This window comes from Pezoporus wallicus, unplaced genomic scaffold (assembly GCF_028554395.1).
Source record: "Pezoporus wallicus isolate ANWC-B61680 ecotype Strahan unplaced genomic scaffold, APGP_CSIRO_Pwel_v1 contig_7910, whole genome shotgun sequence".
NCBI lineage: Eukaryota > Metazoa > Chordata > Aves > Psittaciformes > Psittacidae > Pezoporus > Pezoporus wallicus.
The window spans coordinates 656,504-673,000 of NW_026641702.1; the positions used below are offsets into that span (position 1 = coordinate 656,504).

Sequence of the window (16,497 nt, forward strand, 5' to 3'; positions counted from 1 at the left end):
ACTGAACACGCATCCTCTGACAACAAAACCTGATCATGCAGTAAATACAACTCATCCTTCAGTCCCCCGCAAGAACAAAAGTCATCTTATTACGACAGAGAATGCTGTCATGGAGGAGCAGGTAGTACTCAACTTAGAGAGCCCTGAGCAATAGCAAGCAAATCACTTCCTCTGAGAGGTAGGGGTGAGAAGTGTAGGACTGCATTCCCCATTTACCGTGAACACCTTGCAGAAGCACGAGTATTTCAGCAGCAGCTGAAGTGAGCTAAGAAACAGCTGCCTGCAATACCAGACATACTCAACTAAATGTTTCTAGAGTTGGTTTATTGAGCATTTCAAAATGGGCTCACAGAAGTATGCACATGCTTTTGATCTTTGCCTGTATAGCTCCAGGAAAATGAGGACAATGTGACTGTCCTCAGTGATTTGTTAGAATAATTTCATTTTCTGTTTGTTTCAATTTCTTGTATTTTCTTTCCAAAATTAGATTTTCAGAAAACAGCATGCAGTACATATAAACTGTGTACAATTTATATGTACACACAATGAATAACGAAAATGTTTAATAGACAGTCATTAAGAATGAACACTGCTCACTTGATGCTCTGACTCAGGCTACCGTCTTTAGGAAAATTATATTCCATTAGAAAATTGCAAATGGGCATATGAAACAGACAACCTTCATTACCTCATTTTAACATGTTTAAATGCCAAATTTTACAGCTTTAATAAAATTAAAGGTAATAGAAGACCTTTATTATGTAAAAATCGGGGAAAAAATTACTACAAAGCCTTCTGGCACTCTTCTAGGAGCAATACAATTCTTTTAAGTAATCATTACTGAGACACTCGTGGGAGGCGTCTTGCTACAGATACCTGGGCAAACAGAAAGGGATGGAACACTTTCCTAATGATTTTCAACAAATGTTTGCTGACAGCACAGGAATGAAAAGATTCAGATATTCCAGGGTAGGAAAGGTCAACCCTAATGAAAGGACTTTTCTGGATTCTACCTATGAAGCATGTGTCTGTCTAGTACATCAGTTATCTCTTCCCCATTTCTACTCCGACACGGTGAAAACTTGTATTTCAGTAGACTGGGCCTGTTACAGCAAACACTCCTTTGGTTTTCCAGATTCTACCCTTGGTGCTCACCTACTTTCAGACACACACCCCAAGTCTTTTGATCCCACAAATACATTACAACATTAGCAAACAACAAGCTTTCAGCTGCACATATGAAACACATTCAGAATTTTACCAAATTAAGAGTCAATAAGAAGCATTTTATGGCTAACACATTAGCTGAAAACTCAGAGTCAGCAATTTAAGAAACGCAGGAGACTTCAGACATTGTTTTTTCTCCCTTCCCCCTCCTTTAAAAAAAAGGATGAGTTTGATGTTATTCAAATCACATCACATTTCATCATCAATACCAGCTAGAACACGCATACATGACACAGGTCCACCCTAAGTGGGCACAGGCAGACAAAACTGTAAGCACTGAGAACCCGATCAGCCAGTATCACTCACCAGACTTCTGATATGTCCTAGCATCTGTAAAACACCACATCAGCTACCTATGAAGGTGTATTCATACCAAAACCTACCTAATTTGGAAAATACTCTCAGAAGTAGCAGACACGTGAACTTTGATCCTGACAAGCAGTGATAAGTACAAGGCAGAAAAAAAAAAGTACCCATATGCCTCTTTTTGGAAGAGAGTTAATGCTGTTTCTTATGAGATAATGGCAGACTTTCATTATTCCTTACCATGTGGTTTAACTACTGTAACATTTTCTGAAGCATTGCTGATGACTACTCAATTGTGAGCATCTGATTAGGACAAAATATTTTTAAGTATTCCTTACTTGGGTTTAAAGGAAAATTCAGTTTCATAAAATTAAATTTAGCTGCCACTTCGGGGGAACTGCTAGAAGGGAAACACAGTTTAACACCAGAAATTGTTGATACATTTGAATGTAAATGCTTTCAAATACATCGAGGGTGCCTTTACTTTAAATAAATTCAGCTAGAGAAAGGTCTTCCTTTTCTTCAAGCTATAGAATAACCTCTAATAAGTCAACACGGCCATCACAACAGCATAAACTCAGTAACTTTTTATTTTTTTTTTATTTGAGCATTTGAAATATTAACCAAAGCATTTTATACTTAGGTATCAAAAACTGAATCAGTTGCTGAATCTCAAACACAACTGTGACAGGCAATTTGCTTGGCTCTTTTCAGTGACATATACTACAATGCCTAGGTATACATGGTTAATGTTTCTAGAAGCAATGCTTAAAAAAAGCTTTATTAAATGAGCAGAGTCTTCTTCCCTGAAGAAAAAAACAATAACACCTCGTACACAGCCAACTTGATTGTATAATGAAAATATTCACGTATGCAATGAAATTTGGAGTATGCAGTTATACAACTGCAGTTACTTTTCTATTAACTACTAAATTTTGGGTCAGAAGCTCCTATTTAAGGCCACGTAACTTCAAGAACACTTCCATTTTAGAGACAAACAACTGAAAAATCAAAGTGTTTTAGAGCTCCATTTTTTAAAATTACTATAGATGTACTGTTTGCTTATTTATGTTCTGCCTCACTTGACCAAAAAAAAAAAATCCCTATCTGCATGGACCTTAAAACTAGTGTCACTCATTTCAAAGACAGCAAGGGAAGGACTGGTCAAAGTCATGACTTCTATCACACACACAAGCTGTTCACCTACTCAGAGATTTGGGGGGGGGGGGGGGGAAATCACTTGAAAATATAGCATACAGAGCAATATTTTGCTGTAGAATTTTGGTACAATATATATAGTAGACTGTTTCAAAACCTCCTTTCTGAGACTAAAATAATGTGACACTTTACATAACTTAACATTTGCCATGACAGTAAATAACCTTCCACTGGGTTTACTGAAGGACATATCAAAACCACTTTCCTTTTAACTGGCAGTTCATGTTCCACGCTTTTAGAACATCGAATCTACTTGCAGAGATACACTAACTTTAAAGAAATAAGATACTGTCATTCAAAGCCCATAGTGTATCAGTCACAAAAATAGAATATGAGTAGAATTCAGAACAAGTGAAAGCTATTAAATACTAAAACACAGATTTAAAAAAGCTATTAACAGATTGAGAATCTAAGAATTGATGAGTTGCACCCCCCCCCTCCACTTGAGAGCTGTTCTTCACTCTACAACTGCTCTAGCTGTCACTGCTCTTTTTCACAAAACTATTCAGAGCTCCTGTTTTAAAACCTTAATTAGCTGGGGAGAGGAAGAGACAATGAGAATTCACTAAAACTACTTTGCAAAAGCCTGCAAAACTAGAATGCCTGTGCTCGGATTTGGATAAACTGTGTAAATGCAACATCTCAGAAATATTTCTTCTATATCAAACTAATAGCTCTGTAAGACCTTCCAACTTACACCTTACAAACAGTTAAAATCCAAGAAAACCAACCAGAAATGCCGGAATTAGACAGCCCAAATCCTCTGTCTACTGCTCTGGGATTTTATATCAGTGGGGGAGACTGGGATGAACTGCTAGGCTTCAAAGAACTGGACTCTTCTTGGAGATGCGCTGATGATAAGCTCCTCATTCTGCACCCATAGGTCAAGTAAAGATGCCTGGAAGAAGGCAGCTATTACCTGTAGCAGATGGTGACAAGCCACATAGCAACTTCCTCTCTACCACACATGAAACAGTTAATTCTGTAAATTCATGGTGTTATAATTAGTTATGAATTAGAAGTTAGCTGGGTGTTCATATTTATTAACTTGAATAAAAAGCACAGATCCTCTGAAGCACTTTTCCTGATCCTTTAGCAACATTCCACAAACCATGTACAGTTCCTAAAGCTTCAAAATTCATTCCTTCCCTCTAGCCACAAAAGAAAGGAACTCAGCTGAATCACAACAACAAAAAAATCCCCATAAGAAAATTAAAACAAAAGCACTTGGCCATCAACTTGATAAAATCCAGTTTAAAGTAATCTTTGAATAAAATACAATGCAAGTAGAAGAATATGCTGAATTCAAAAGTACCTGTGAATAGGGACAAGTATCAAATGCAAGATCTCTCCAATTTCAAACCGAAGCCTGCAACTCCCCTGCCTATTAGTGAAGTGTCACCAGCACCAGAGACATTAATGCTACAATCAGTCCAACTGGAAGAAATCCCTTCAAACATACCCCAATTTTATTTATCACAGCAACAGAAGTACAATAATAGCGTACACAACTTTCTGTCAATTAACAGTGTTAAAACTGAATTACTACTGTTGTTAGCTGTCACACTAAAGGACCAAACAAGGAGTCTTACCAAGAGGCCTCTGGTGTAGGCTCATGGCAAGTTTCGTTCGTAGTTGCTAAAAAGCGAAAGCAGTAATCAAACGCTGTCTGAAGTGATCAGAGGAGGTAGACTCATCATCTGTCTGCAGCCTGAAACGGCTACAGTGAGCTGTTCTGTCAAATCAAAAGCAAAATGCACTGCAAAGTTGATGACTGAATCTAGAGTGGGACTGTGTATAAATGGAAGCAAACCATCCAACTTGCTAGTTACAGACAGCTACAAAAATGAATCTCACTCTTCTCAGAGAGTGAGCAGCATCTCAGATGGCACAGATGCCATAGAATCTTCCAAACAGTAAGCTCCTCCAGCTGTTCACACTATTTGCCACACCTTATTGCTCACATCAGTGCAATATTTGGTTAAACTGAAGTTTTTTTTAAAGGTTTTTCATTTTTAACTAGAATTAGGAAGGCAGTTTGAAAGCACAGCCCAATGGCACATGAAGACAGGAGAGCTAACTGCTGTGTGTCGCTATCGACTTTTCAAACTGGCTTTCTGCCAAGAAAACCCACTTTTGTCCAACAGCACACTCCATCAGCACAGGAAGTATTGAATTTTTAATTCTTACACATAACCACAGTAGTAGCTCCACGTTTGACTAGACTTCTTTTTTGTTACAGGACCTGGTTGTCAGTTTAGGAAGTATGTGATGTTAAGACATGTATGTTAAGACTAAAGTCTTCTTGCTGTGCTTAGAGCTGACTTGGATTTGCAGCTTTTTTTTCTCCCAGAATACAGTTACATACCAATACCTTTTCACAAGAAAACACTACACTGGAAAAACAGCTGATCCCTAGAGAACTTTTATTCTTCTGTCTTCTGTCACCTCTTTTTAGCTAAGAAATACTACCTTGCCATTAACAGTCACATCTTCTAAAGTAGCTGGTATTAAGGTTAGTTATGATGACTGCCAAGTAAGAACCCAGTTTTCTCTATGCCTGCTGCTTATACTAGAGGAAGTTTCCTGTAAACCTCCACAAAATCACCTCAACTTTATTCTTCCTTTGGAATTACACTTTGCTATTGTACCAATAAAGTGAAAATCCAGGTATATTTGGCACCCTCAAAACATGCATCTCACATTAGTTCATTCTATTTCCCTGAGACAAGTTTCAGCTATTTAAATCTATATACTATCTGTTGTACTTACATCACAAGTGTACATAAATATTCTCACTCTAGTTTTGCTCTGCCTTCAACACACAGATGAGGGCCCCTAGTTGGTAAGGTACAAAGCTGTAAGAGTACTGACAAAGATCAGAAGTTTTAACCCTGAAGAACTTTAAAAGCAAGCAATACTTTTACTTCAGTAAATGCTAAATCCTTGTAGCCTCACACCAGTTATTTAATTCCAGAATATCTTAATTGTCCAGTTCCCTCTCACAAATGGGCTAGCAAATAGGAAGATGCAAAAGAGGAATTCCCAGAACAGATTACACATTCTGAGAAACGGGCATTTTCAGGTTAAAGATTAGAGCCATGAACTGGACTTCCATGCCTTCACATCAAGCCACCAATGTCGCTGAAAGCACTTTGAAACAAGGTTCTCACAGCAAGTTCTGGGTTTAGATGCATCTCTTCAGTACAAAACATACCCAGAACATAACTGTCACAGTCTTAGGAGGAATTCTTTAAAGATGAACTGGACTAATACCACACAAGACTGACACTCCAATTCCTTCAATCAAGTAAATACTAGTAACAGCCTCCTACTAACCAGAATGAATCAAGCAGTAAATGGAATGGTGCCTCAAATTTAAGGGTGAAAGAGAGCACAAAGCCTCAGTAGGGACCGTTCCATCACATGCATGATGGCATGCTCGCTATAGTGACTGGTGATCCATAGAGCCAGTCCTTATGAGTATCACCTTCTTATTAGAGACTGTGTCTACATTTACCAAATCTTTCCAGATTAACCTATTCTAGAGTAATTTCATTTAAATTATGCTCACTTTGTGTACCCACATAACTATGGGAATGTAAGTTATACTACCTCAATGATTTCTCACTTCTGTATTTGGAAGGCAAATGTCATGAAACAAGCACAGGTAAAAGCCATGGGGAACACAAATATATTCACTATAACTCATGAGAAATCCTCACCACAAAGCAGTCACTATTGTAGAGATACATTTAGACTGCTCCACTGTTTCATGCATGGATGTCTTAGATTCACAGAATCACAGAATAGTTAGGGTTGGAAAGGACCTAAAGATCATCTAGTTCCAGCCTCCCTGCCATGGGCAGGGACACCTCACACTAAACCATCTCACCCAAGGCCTCGTCCAGCCTGGCCTTGAACACCGCCAGGGACGGAACATTCACAACCTCCTTGGGCAACAACTTCCCTGGGCAACCCATTCCAGTGCCTCATCACCCTAACAGGAAAGAACTTCTTCCTTATATCCAATCTAAACTTCCCCTGCTTAAGTTTTAACCCATTACCCCTTGTCCTATCGCTACAGTCCCTAATGAAGAGTCCCTCTCCAGCATCCCTATAGGCCCCCTTCAGATACTGGAAGGCTGCTATGAGGTCTCCACGCAGCCTTCTCTTCTCCAGGCTGAACAGCCCCAACTCTCTCAGCCTATCCTCATATGGGAGGTGCCCCTGATCACCCTCATGGCCCTCCTCCGGACTTGTTCCAACAGTTCCATGTCCTTTTTATGTTGAGGACACCAGAACTGCATACAATACTCCAGGTGAGGTCTCACAAGAGCAGAGTAGAGGGGCAGGATCACCTCCTTCCACCTGCTGGTCAGGCTCCTTTTGATGCAGCCTTGGATACGGTTGGCTTTCTGGGCTGCAAGTGCACACTGCCGGCTCATGTTCATTTTCTCATTGTCTTCACTCACTTATACTGATGCAACAGCTTAACAACCTCCTTATGCAAGTTCTGCCACACAAACCTATTTTAGATTGCCTAGCCCTATTCAACCACTCCTAAGGTGAATTTATTCTTCATACGCTCTGATGGCACAGAAGACACAAGTCAATACATCTAGCTTCATGGCTGCACAATCAGAGCTTCTCCATGTAGTACCATGAAGTCCACAGGATAAAAATAAGCTAAAACCAAGGTTTTAAAGTGCTCTGTACATAGCCATTATAAAATATAAATAAATAACCAGTCTTACACAGGGATGCAAGGAAAAAGATCGTATTTTATTCACTGGCTGCCACCCTTATTTCCCCAATCAATTTTCAATTAGCATGTGCTCCTGTAAGGCTATTGTTTTGAAATAAGACTTTGCTGAGGAACCCAGAGCTGCCATAACAAGAAAGGAAAGACCACTAAAACCGTCTGAACTGATTTATGAAAGGAAATCTCCACTTTGGCTCTAGCAACCCTTGCTGTTCCCTCAGTTCAATTTGAGAACAGCATCGGGTAACAAGCCTAAAATAAGCTACAGAAAAAGGAACAGCTATCTTAAGAAAAAGACAAGAAACACTTATATGAAAAGACACCCATTCTCATTTACCTACATAAGAGTAGATATTGCTCACTGCAGTTCAAAGACGATTAAGTTACAGAAGCAACAGATGCTTTAAGAATTCATTAAATTCCTTGCCCCAAAATTAGGAAAACAAAGTAAAAAGAGGTTGAAAGAAAGTTTAAAAAAGTTCAAAGAATCTTCACTTAACATTTAATTAGGCAAACAGACCGCTGGGGTTAATTTACAGTGAAAAAAAAAAACAAAACACCAAACCACTTCACAAACAACTGTTCTGCTGCAGTGGCAGAGTACAATATGGCTTACTAAAAAAAGGCAAAATTATTCATTATATAACTAGTCTTACTCAAGCATTACAGTGCGTTTTAGTCACTAACAGCAGCAAAGAACAGTTCAGAAGAGGGAAACTGAAACTATAGAGATATTGGTTTGGTAAGTAAGAAAGAAGTTCTAGGACTGAAACTTTTAGAAAATTTACAGAAGTAAGTAATGTCACAAAATGCCAAAGACAAGAGGGATTCAGAAGCTTAAGACCACAAATAGCTTTAAAACCATGTCATCTCCAAGTTATCTAAATTTACAGACTGAAGGAAAGCACAAGATTGCTAGATGAATGGTAAGGAGACTAAAATGTCATTCCCCAACAATGAAGAGTCAAAGAACATTAAAAAAAAAAGCTAGAAACGTAAAGACAAGTAGTAAAAGACTTCATACCATTTGTCATTTTATTATTGCAATTTCAGAAATTGCCCACAAAACGCTGAGAAGAATTAAAATATAGCCTTTTCTCCCTCCCCCAGGTCAAATTATAACTAGCTACTAATAAAGAGAAACTCAGTAATGAGCAATGCCCTCAGAGAACAGACCCAGCCAAAAGTGAGCCAGAACTTCTATCCTGACACAGCATTGCAAAACCATGAGTACATTTAGGGATAGTTGGATGGAACTGTAACTTTCCACAAAGCTTACAGGATTAGCTACTGGCTAACAACTCCAAAAAATACTGCTCTGAAGTTCCAGTTCCCAATGCCTGCCTCACATAAGCAGTCATCTCTTCCTGAACACAGATCTGAAATGCATACAGAAGTAGAAGCACTACAGATTTTCAGCTTTACTGTTCTACCAATGTAAAGATAAATATCACTGTCAGTATCCAGTCACAAAGTTTGAGGATACAATGAAAAATTAGGTAAAAAAAACAAACCCTCTCCCCCTCCCCCAACAAACCATAAAACCAATTGGAGTCGGTTTCTCAATTAATTTGCACACCTTCCAGCATGCAGCTCTAATTTGCAAAGACACTACAATGGTTTTACACTGTACAGCGGTTTTCTTTCAGATTTGATAGTGGAGAAAAAAGTGGAGACATGTTAGCTGTGCTGTAAAGGAGGTGGCAAGGAGCACTTTACTTTCATCTGAAAATCTGCTAGGACAGTTCTGTCATCATAAACCTAGCTCCCTTCCTTTTCATAGTACCACATAGAATGCAATGTGAAAACCTTCCAGTTGAAGAGGATTAATACTGACATTTGAATTTTTCCAATGTATAAGCAGTATCAACTTTAATAACAGCCATACACATCATCCTTTATGTTGTATGACATCTAGAACAAATTTACAGAACCCTTGCTCTCCCAACAGTTCAACACACCAACAGAAGGCAAAAAAGTAGGAATGAAAAATACTTACAGGAGCAAAGACAGTCATTAGAACAAGAACGAACAGAAGAGAAGGCATTTTGCAGACCATGACTACTGTTTAGATTAATAGGAAGAGACCAGATTACTGGAATGGAAAATGGCTGCTTCAGCGACCTTCAGTGCGCACAATGCCATCCCAAGAAATGAATCTTGAAAATGGATATACTCAAAAAACTCACCAAGGAAAGAGGGAGCAGGAAACTGACAGCCAGTTGAGAAGAAGCAATGTCCATGGTAAGACTTACAATTCTGGGATCAGTTTGACCTTAATTCACTTTTCTTTATAATTCTGTTCCTTTAATTAGATTTATGTGTCTTGCATGGCACACTGTAGGTGTTACAGCCTGGCTTCTTTAAACACATCCGAAATGTTAACTAAAAATGCTAACAGCTATGCATTAATAAAAATTGTAGTACCATGAGACTGATGAAATTCATCTGGAAGAAGTATTTAATATAGCAACAAAATCCTGAGCAACTGTCAAATAGCTCTTTTCTGTCAACACTTACTTAACAAAGGCTTTAGATGATCTTTACTACAGAAAAGCTATTCTCAGCTGTTTAAAAGGGACAGCAGAACAGCCCCTCTAATGGGAGATAAGTCTTCTAGCACCTCAATGGCCCGAAAGTATAGTTTGATGATAAACGCAACACAGTTATTTTTAGCACTCTACAGGCATAAAAATACAGCTCTATACTGTGACCTACAGCCATGCAGAGCCAAGCATCACATCATACGACAGCCTTAACTTTAGCTAGAAGCTCGTCTGTAGTTGCTTCAGACCATCGTTATTCATCTCACAATCAAGAATACGTTTAGATGGATTTAGCAACAAGCATTTGAAATTGTCACCTTTTTTATATTGCTGCCATTGGCAGAACTCAATTCAAAGGTAGGAGATCTTAATGGACTCTGTAGAAAGTATCTGAGAGACCATGTTAGGTTAAATGGATTACTACTTCTCTCTGGTACAGAGGATGAAAAAGAACCTTAAAAGCAGAAAAACTTAAACTGTCATATTCAGTACAGAAAGTCATTTTTCTAAGCACAGTTTGAGTAAATGAAAAAAAAAAAAAAAGGAAAAGAGAAAACCACCTTGTTTTCTTCCAGCAGTAGTAAAACCCTGGAAAGAGGATATGCTAGAGTAAGAGATCTTCAAGCAAATTCACCCGAAACAACAGTTGACGGAAAACTGCAAAGGTAATTTATGTTAATTTGTTCCAACTAGCATGCTCGTTGGATGCATGATTTGTAACTGTAATTTAAAAGCCTATTCCACCAGATTTCTGCTTCCAGGCTATATAAACAAGAATTTATTTAAAATAAAAAGTGATACAGAGCTTTTAAAAGCAGGTCACGCAGAGTTCCAGCGCTTTATTTAATCACTTTTTAAATGTACACGTAACACCCAATTTTGGAGGTTTGGGGTTCTGTGTTTTGTTGCGGTTCTTTTGGTTTGGGGGACAGGGTGTTATTGTTTCATTGGTTTGGGGGGTTTGTGGAGGTTTTTTTTTGTTTTGGGTTTTTTTTTTGTTCAGTGGGATTTGGACTTTTTTTTTTCTTTTTGAAATCAAGATTAAAAAAAAAAATATTTCCAAGATGACAGATATGCACTTTAAATGTTGTAAACTTCACATATTTATGTTAACTCAGAAACCAGAAAATACTATAAAAGGCTTGTCAGATTTAATTATGGTTTGGCAATTATTGTTATCACTACTCATACTGTACTGCAAAATATTTTAGTATTATTAATAAAGTTTCCTTTAAACATTCAGTTGCTCAGAAGCAAGTCTACCAGTATAAACAAGTTGGACAGAAATAAACTCCCCCCCCCCTCCCCGAGCTTAAAAATGCCACTTTTTGGCTGGATGAAATGGTCAAAAAATGATTCCTACAAACCCACAAGATATCCTGGATCAGAAGTAGTTATAAAAACCCTACTGAGGGAGTTAAAATGGCACCTGAAAGAGCGTGAAAGACTAGTGCAAGAGATTGAAAAGGAACAAAAAGTCCAGAAGACTGGCTTGGATTACAACTGGCTGAAGAACTATCAAAACCCTCAAGCAACAATTCCAGCTACTGAGCAACGGCAGCTTGAAGTTCTGTGCTCACAAATCCAGCCTTACCAAACAGGAGCTGTTCTCAGCAGGTAATTGTTTTACTTTGACTACTCTATTATAAATGTTTCTTCTACTTAATTCAAGCTTATATGTGGCTCTGATCTTTCGTCCAAAGTAACAATGACCAGAAACTGGAACACACTTTCACAGGTGTTTTAAAAATTACATCTTTAATACGCTGTATTGGAAGGAAGTTTTTAATAAGGATTTTCCTGGTCCAATACAAAGCAAGGGAAGTCTCACATGCTTAAACACATGACCTCCCAATACTTTCAGATTTTTCTCAGTTATTTATCCCCATAATTTATTAAATAGTAATCCAAAAACCAAAAATCAAATTAAAGGACTAATGCAATGCACTGTTATGCAGAAACACAGGTTCACTGGCAAGTAAGTCTCAAAGTAGCAAATCAGTATAAAAAAAACCACAAAACCAAACACAAAACTTTTTTAAAAAACAAATAAATCCCCCATATTTTACAAAGAAAAATTCACCTCTGCCTGTATTTTAATAACATTTTCTTAGGGACATGCAGAAACAAGCAAACAAGGCTATGTACCTTTTAAAGCCCAGGATATACCTAAGGGCAAAGTCAGTTTAAATCAAGCTACACAGATGGGCTAAAGAAAAAAAATAAAGCATGCCAAATAACAGTAGCTTTCAATCCTCGTAACAGCTGAACCACATCCAGTACATTGTTAGAGCTTTCTTCCTCTTATAATCTTTTGGGGGGTGGGGGCTGGGGAAATGTGGCAGCAAGGAATAAATGACACCAGAATGCAGTCACTTCCTCCTCCTTTCCCCTGCCCCCAAAGAGGGGAGAGGAAACAAGCATTTTCAGCACTGATGATTAGATTTCAATTTTTCTTGTTTCTAGATTTCGTGAAGTTTTGGCAGAAAATGATGTTTTACCCTGGGAAATAGTCTACATATTCAAGCAAGTTTTGAAAGATTTTCTTGCCACCAGTGAGAGAGAAAATCAACAAGACCAAATGGTAGATGCATGGAATACAAATTGCTCTGACCATCTCAGCCTGCGTGGAGACAGTTCTAACAAATCGGACAAAGATGAAATTCCCACGGTTTCAAGTTATGTCGACAAAAATACACAAAGCATGTTTCCCACCTTCTCTGATAGAATCTGGAATCTACCCTACTACTACCCGTCAGGTTAAGTTAGTTTGTCTTTCAAAAAAGCTATGTAGCCTTCAACATTGCTTTCTTGTGACTGCCATCCACAAACATGGCAATAAGAAATGTGCCATGCTCCTCTTTTTTTCCAAGTTCAGAAATTAAAATCCTCGATTAGAGCTAGTATGCAGTAAACAAAAGTCCTTTTATCCTTATGGTTCCTTAAAGATACTGTGTTTGGAGGCACCTTTTAACCAAAAATGTAGATTAGCCATATAGAGCTAGACATATTTAAACAAGAAAGGACTGCTTTCCATATTTTGAATTAGCATCAATCCACAAAGATTTAGGCAAACACCTCTGTATTTGTCACACAGCTTTTAGGCTTTACGGGAACTTATACTGTGTAAAATAAATGGTTTAATATAGTATCAGTTATACCAAATAAACTGTTAAATACATTTTGGAGCTGAATAGTTATTTCTCAAAGTCAAGAACTATTCTAAAATGAAAACAATGTCTGAAATTATAACATGCTGCATGTAGTGTTTCTATTTTTTTTTAACCTGAACTGTACCCCACATGTTCTTAAGTACAGTAACGGTAGACAACTAAATGAAAACATCAAACATTTAAAAGCATTCAAGAACTAGCTTTCTGTTCTTCCAGAAATTAATGAATTTTTCATTTCAGAAAGTTCTACATTTTACTGATTGGAAGCTACCCGGAAAGTCAAGAGTCTGCATTAAATTTCAATGTTTTCATCAAATCAGTACTTTTATAGAATAGCAGAAGAATCATCAGATCAATTCCAAAGCAAGAGGTGACCATTTTAAATTTAACAAAATTTCATGGTTTTCAGTTGCCATGATCTATCATTGTGGATTCATAATAAAGTTTTATAAGACTGATCTGATATGTAGCAGTTACGGTCACAGCAGAGAACTGGAGCAGAAAAATCAATGAAAACATATGCCAGAACTCAGTTTACTACATTTCCTACCACTGTATAGAAAAATTCTTATTTGCCTTATGTAACCTCTTCATCTCCAGATTTCCCTTTAATCTGTCTGCAGCACCATAAAGAATGGGCAAGATTCATACGGCCCAATTCACAAAACACACTTTCTTGAAAACATGCAGTAAAATTGCTTCCTCTGATTCAAACATACTGAAGAAAACATGCGGATTCTCTCAAGGTGGTAACACAACTGGAAGATATTTCCTTGTGCTGCACAGCTGTACCCCCACCCAAGAGAGAATTTACTAATAATGCAACATAAATTGGGTGAAACAAATGGCAGAGTATTTTCCTAACAAATAAAAATATTAAAACAAACCAACCCACACCTTTGGAAAGCTTGGAATCTAGAGGACATTTAATACATAAGAGAGGAACATAATATACAGAGAAGGTGAAACTATCACAACTCCTGCATACACCTAAGGTACAAAGCACTAGAGAACTAGACTACATCAGTTCTGACAAATTTAGAATAATAAAAAATTGCAGCTCAATACCAAAAGTATTGAACTTTCCATAAATTAAACACACAAAGCTTCACTCATTATATCTGCACTCAGAGCTGGTACAAACTCTTCACCCTCCTTTGGTGTAGTGACCAGTTTATTGATAAATAGCAAAAGCATTGATCTCAACTTACTCTGCCTTATGACGCAGAAATAAAGGGCTTCAGATTCTTCTCATGCAGTTCTAAACAATCCAGACATGAGTCCCTGCATGAGGGCAGGAACGGTTTGAAAGAAAGGTTTCTCCTTAGTCATAAAACTCCCCAGAAAATTAAACTTAAGTACATTTCCCATAGTAAAGAAGGTAACCATAATACTGGTTTCAGAAGATAACTTTTATTTGGTCAAAGGTGCAAGATTCCTGCAATGACAATTCATGTAAATTTGTTTCCTAAAACGGTACCCTCACAGCTTTCTAACGGAAAATAGGTGAAAAAAGCCCTAAAAATCTAAGTTACAAATTTTATTTTAAGGAAAATGGTAGGTTACTAAAGATGCAAAGTCCACTTACCTTTATGATCATCAAAAACAAGTAGGGGAAAAAAACCAAAACCACACAACAAAAATGAAACCACCCAGCTGACCCAATCTTCGTAACACCCAGACACAGCTGACCAAATCTTCGTAACACCAAGCACCCAGACACAGCTGACCCAATCTTCATAAATTTCACTTTAATATAAGCAAATACAGTCTTCCAAGTCCACAAGGACCATCATACTACACCATATGCTAAAAGGCAGTCACTAGATAATAATTAAATGTATGTAGGCATCAGACCCAATTTAGTGTTAAATCCCAATGAAATGCTAAGGAAACACACAAAAATGCTTACCTACTTTCATACACATGTTCTATTGATGAAACTGATACTAGGCTACTGCATCCGGTTCTAGTGTCCACACTTGGGAGGAAATGAGAAACCAAACTGGGAATTGGAGAGGGTACAGTTAATAAATTTATTCAGAGGATGGGAAAATGCCAGCCACTAAGATCTCACTTTGTCCATTTTTTTCAAATACAGAAATAAGAGGTAACTACACAGAATATGAACACTTTAATCTGATGGAAATATTAGGTATACTCTCCAGATAAAAAGTGGAGAGAAGCATAGAAAAAGCAAAGGTGTAAGAGCATGAAGACAAGCTAAATAAAGTCAAATGTATTTTAAAGATATCTGCCAGGTTTACTGCAGAATGCTGTAAAGTGAATCTGCACCTCAGTCTGCTAGCCAAGATGAGCTACTTTCTGGAATTCAGTTTACCTTTAGGTCAGGGAGCAGTAAGATGGCTGTAGGTCAATCATCATTTCTCTGAAGATAACTGGCTGAGAACTGTTTCTTTAATCACTTTTTATTTATGACTCACAGGATTTTCATGAGCTGATCTGAGACTATTTTGTTCCTTAAACTCTCCCAGCTGGCATTTCTGAAATGGGCAGGCAGCCAACACACACTACTCAGGTTACATAAAGGTGAGTGATAACGATATCAATGGGCAAAACAAACAGCATGCAATGTTTTCAGCCAAATAAGGTGGCTATAAAAAAGGGCTAACCTGGTGAAAGCTACACCTATGAAATGCAAGAAATCAAAGAAAGAATAACCATTTTTTCTACACTTAAGCCTTTAAGGGTTTTAATGTGAGCCACAATTGTTTTGATAACAAGGAAGGATTTAAGGGTCTAAATTACCTTCCATTCAGTTAAACATATTCATAGAAGTTAAACATATTCATAAAAAGTTCGTCAACCAGCTATTTAAGCATCAAAACTCCAACCACAATTTCTGAGACCTATTATCTTTCCCTAAAATGCTCAATTACTAATACTGCTACACTAGAGATAGTTAACAAGATAATCTTAAAAGCCTTGAAAAACGAGGCATCATTGGCAGAGGAAGAAAACACCTTCTACAAGTCTTTTTACGGGAGACATGAGGCTTTCAGATCCCGTTAGACCGTCTCAGTAACAACTCTGTAAAATATTAGTTATTACACCCATTCGTGTGCAGTAACACACCTGTTATTATCATTACAAATTTGGTATTAATCTTACATATTCTTACACATAAACTTAGATGGAAGAAGTAGGAAAGCCATCTCCATCACTAATAGCATATCCTGCTTGAAGTAAAAATAAATAAGCATTTAAAAAATTTGATGTAATTTTTGGTTTGATTTTCCCA

At 37.5% G+C, this 16,497-nt stretch overlaps 2 protein-coding genes across 5 annotated transcripts in view; one reads left to right on the forward strand and one right to left on the reverse strand.

The window, feature by feature from the left end:
• Positions 1 to 16,497, reverse strand: part of TDRD9 (tudor domain containing 9) — a 73,364-nt gene that overhangs the window by 55,812 nt on the left and 1,055 nt on the right. The gene's annotated exons all lie outside the window — the stretch shown is intronic.
• On the forward strand, positions 11,381 to 13,339 carry RD3L (RD3 like). The gene is made up of 2 exons (XM_057425005.1): positions 11,381 to 11,679; positions 12,529 to 13,339. The coding sequence occupies exons 1-2, from the start codon at positions 11,381 to 11,383 to the stop codon at positions 12,824 to 12,826; spliced, it is 597 nt and encodes a 198-aa protein (XP_057280988.1). The 3' UTR covers positions 12,827 to 13,339.